The following is a 3,921-nucleotide window of genomic DNA, read 5'->3' as shown; positions in this document are numbered from 1 at the left end:
AAGGTGTCACCAAGATGGGGGCAGTGGGGTGTCACCCCCCCAGTGTCTTGTTTTGGGGGGGGATAAAAAGATGGGGGACAATGTGGTGGCACCATTTTGGTGGCAACGTGGTGGTGGAGAACGGAGGGGTTTTGGGGTTTTTTGGGGGGGTTTTGGGGTTTTTTTGGGAGGGGGAGGTGACAGAAGTGTCACCAAGGCGGGGGGAGGTGACTCACGGTGTCCTCCTCCTGGTTGTCCCCTCGTTGCCAGACGATGGCTTCTCTCTGGAGCTCCTTGCGGTAGAGGTTGGTGCGCTCCGAGAGGCTGGCGCGACGTCCCACCTTCCTGGGGGAGGATTTTTTGGGGGGACACACACAAAAAAAGTTGAGGTTTGGGGGGAAGGGACAACCTGGAGGTTGTCACCTGGAGGTGGTGGCACTCACCCGCGGCTGCCGGCACTGGAGGTGCGGCGCTGGAGGAGGGAATGGTGCTTCTCCTGGGACTTCTGGAGGGCGGCGTGTTTGTGTTTGAGGTCCAGCAGCTTGGCCCGCACCTCCTCGTCACCACACACGTCTGGGGGGACACGGGGGGGACGTGAGGTGGTGGCACCCGTGGGGTAAGGTCAGTAGAACCTCCCCCCGACCACCCCACCCAAGGGCAAGGTCAATGGTTGGAGGAGCAAGCTCAACACAGCTCCTGGAGAACCTCAGAACCTCACGGGAGAAGGTCAGTGGTTGGAGGAGCAACCTCAGAACCTCATGGAGAACCTCAGAACCCCACGGAGAACCTCAGAGCCCCATGGAGAACCTCAGAGCCCCATGGAGAACCTCAGAGCCCCATGGGAGAAGGTCAGTGATTGGAGGAGCAACCTCAGAACCCCATGGAGAACCTCAGAACCCCATGGGAGAAGGTCAGTGGTTGGAGGAGCAACCTCAACACAGCTCCTGGAGAACCTCAGAACCCCATGGGGCGACCTCAGCACCCAATGGTCCAACCTCAGAACCCCATGGGGCAACCTCAGCACCCCATGAGACAACCCTAGCACCCCATGGGCCACCTCAACACCCAGTTGGATCACCTCAGAACCCCATGGACAACCTCAGCACCCCATGGGCCACCTCAGCACCCAGTTGGGCAACCTCAGAACCCAGTTGGGCAACCTCAGCACCCCATGGGCCACCTCAACACCCAGTTGGATCACCTCAGAACCCCATGGACAACCTCAGCACCCCATGGGCCACCTCAGCACCCAGTTGGGCAACCTCAGAACCCCATGAACAACCTCACCACTCAATGGTCCAACCTCAGAACCCCATCGGGCGACCTCAGAACCCCATGGGGCGCCCTCAGACCCCCATGGGGCGACCCTAGCACCCCATGGGCCCCCTCAGCACCCAGTTGGGCAACCTCAGAACCCCATGAACAACCTCAACACTCAATGGTCCAACCTCAGAACCTCACAGGACAACCTCAGCACCCAATGGTCCAACCTCAGAACCCCATGGACAACCTCAACACCCAGTTGGGCCACCTCACCCCCCCAAGACTCACCCAGGGGGGTCTCATCCAGCACCGATCTCCCGTCGAGGTCGGCGCCGTGAGCCACCAGCAGCTCCACCAGCGGCACCTGGAGATAGGGACACAGAAGGACACGCGGGTTGGGGGGCGGGTGATGACCATGGGGACGTGGCCATCACCTCTTCCTCCAGACACCTACCTGTCCCCAACAGGCAGCGGCGTGGAGGGGCTGCCACCCGTCCTCGTCCCCAACGTGGGTGCTGGCCCGGTGCTCCAGCAGAAGCTCGGCCGCCTCGGTGTAACCATTGGCTGCCGCGATGTGAAGCTACCAGAGATGGAAAGATGGAGGGACAGGGTTGGAGGAACAACCTCAGAACCTCATGGAGAACCTCAGAACCCCATGGGAGAAGGTCAGTGGTTGGAGGAGCAACCTCAGAACCTCCTGGAGAACCTCAGAACCCCATGGGAGAAGGTCAGTCGTTGGAGGAGCAACCTCAACACAGCTCCTGGAGAACCTCAGAACCCCATGGAGAACCTCAGAACCCCATGGAGAACCTCAGAACCCCATAGGAGAAGGTCAGTGGTTGGAGGAGCAACCTCAACACAGCTCCTGGAGAACCTCAGAACCCCATGGGAGAAGGTCAGTGGTTGGAGGAGCAACCTCAGAACCTCATGGAGGAGCTCTGGAGATGGAAAGGGAGGTGGGGACAAGGTTGGAGGAGGACACAACTCAACCGAGGTTGTCACCTTCCCTCCCCCTGGGTGGCACTTGTCCCTACCAAGGTGGCTCCGTGTCCTCGCTGGGCGTCCAGATCGGCTCCATCCTGGATGAGCTGATGGATCTCCTGCACCATCTCCCGCTCGGTGGCAGCGCGAGCCTCCTCGATCTTCTCCTGGGTGATACCTGAAGGTGACAAGATGGGTGACAAGAGAGGTGACACTGGGGTTCTTCTCCACCTCCACCCCACCACCTCCCGAGGTTGAAGCTCACCTTGCTCCGCCATGGCCGTCTCGATGCAATCCAAGGTCACCTCGTCCTCGCACAGGTCGTAGGGCATGTTCCCATCCGAGTTGACGGCCAGGAGGTCGGCCCCGCTGTTTTGGGGACAAAGAAGACCATGAGGGCCACCACGGTGAAGGTCATCCCCTCCCCCAGCTCCCTGGGGGAAGGGGGGGAAGGTGGTGGTACCGTTGGATGAGGAGTTGGACCAGGAGGAGGTGGCCACAGGTGGCGGCGGCGTGAAGGGGGGTCCAGAGCTCGCTGTCCCGGGCGTTGACGTCGGCGCCGCCGTCCAACAAGATCGTCACCACGTCACCGAAGTCATCGATGCAGCACTGGCAGGAGAAGATCGGTGACACCCTGGGGAACCCCCAAAAACCCACCCCAAACCAACCCAAAATCTACCGGAGATGGAGCTGGTGACATCCCAGTGGGGGCATCTCCAGGATTCCCACGTGTCCCTCAACCAGTGTGGGCTTCACCAGGACCCCCATGTATCCCCAACCGGTGACTCCCTGGTGGTGGCTTCACCAGGATCCCAACGTGTCCCCAACTGGTGACACCCCAGTGGTGGCTTCACCAGGATCCCAACGTGTCCCCAGGAGGTGACACCCCAATGTGGGCTTCACCAGGATCCCAACGTGTCCCCAACTGGTGACACCCACTGACACCTTCACTGGGATCCCAATGTGTCCCCAACTGGTGGTGGCTTCACCAGGATCCCAATGTGTCCCCAACTGGTGACACCTTCACCAAGATCCCAAAGTGTCCCCAACGGGTGGGGGCTTCACAGGGATCCCTGTGTCCCCAACTGGTGACACCCCAGTGGGGGCTTCACTTGGATCCCAACATGTCCCCAACTGGTGACACCCCAGTGACACCTTCACCAGGATCTCCACATGTCCCCAACCAGTGGGGGCTTCACCGGGATCCCAACATGTCCCCAACTGGTGACATCTCCGTGGGGGCTTCACTGGGATCCCCCATGGGACCTTCACTGTCACCAGGATCCCAACATGTCCCCAGCCGGTGACTCCCTGGTGGTGGCTTCACCAGGATCCCAATGTGTCCCCAACTGGTGACACCCTGGTGACACCTTCACCAGGACCCCAAGGTGTCCCCAGTTGGTGCCCCCCGTCCCGTCACCGCAGCCCCCACCTGGTGCAGCGCCGTGAGTCCGTCCTCGTTGCAGAGATCGGGGCTGATTCCGCTCGCCAGGAATTCCCGAACTTTTTTTGGGGGGGAAAATATAAAAAAAAGACAATTTTGACCCATTTTGGTGCCATCAGTGACGTCACACACCAACGCTCAGTGCGTGCGCTGGGTTTCATTTTTAGGGATATTTGGAGGGAAAAGGGGGGTTTAGGGTGGATTTTTAAGCCCCAAATTGTTGGATTTGGGGATTTTTGGGGAGGGGGTTGAAA

At 60.0% G+C, this 3,921-nt stretch overlaps 1 protein-coding gene across 1 annotated transcript; it reads right to left on the bottom strand.

Moving 5' to 3' along the window:
- Positions 1–115: 115 nt before the first annotated feature.
- On the bottom strand, positions 116–3,772 carry PPP1R16A (protein phosphatase 1 regulatory subunit 16A). The gene is made up of 8 exons (XM_014956101.1): positions 3,656–3,772; positions 2,687–2,832; positions 2,489–2,592; positions 2,277–2,401; positions 1,697–1,822; positions 1,531–1,606; positions 423–552; positions 116–324 (listed from the first exon to the last, which is right to left on the bottom strand). Exons 1-8 carry the CDS (start codon positions 3,770–3,772, stop codon positions 189–191), a joined length of 960 nt encoding a protein of 319 aa, XP_014811587.1. The 3' UTR covers positions 116–188.
- Between the last annotated feature and the right edge of the window lie 149 nt (positions 3,773–3,921).

Source organism: Calidris pugnax, unplaced genomic scaffold (genome assembly GCF_001431845.1).
Source record: "Calidris pugnax isolate Ruff unplaced genomic scaffold, ASM143184v1 scaffold310, whole genome shotgun sequence".
Classification (NCBI taxonomy): domain Eukaryota; kingdom Metazoa; phylum Chordata; class Aves; order Charadriiformes; family Scolopacidae; genus Calidris; species Calidris pugnax.
The sequence above is the reverse complement of the archived record's forward strand: the minus strand, read 5'-3'. Positions and strand labels throughout refer to the sequence as shown.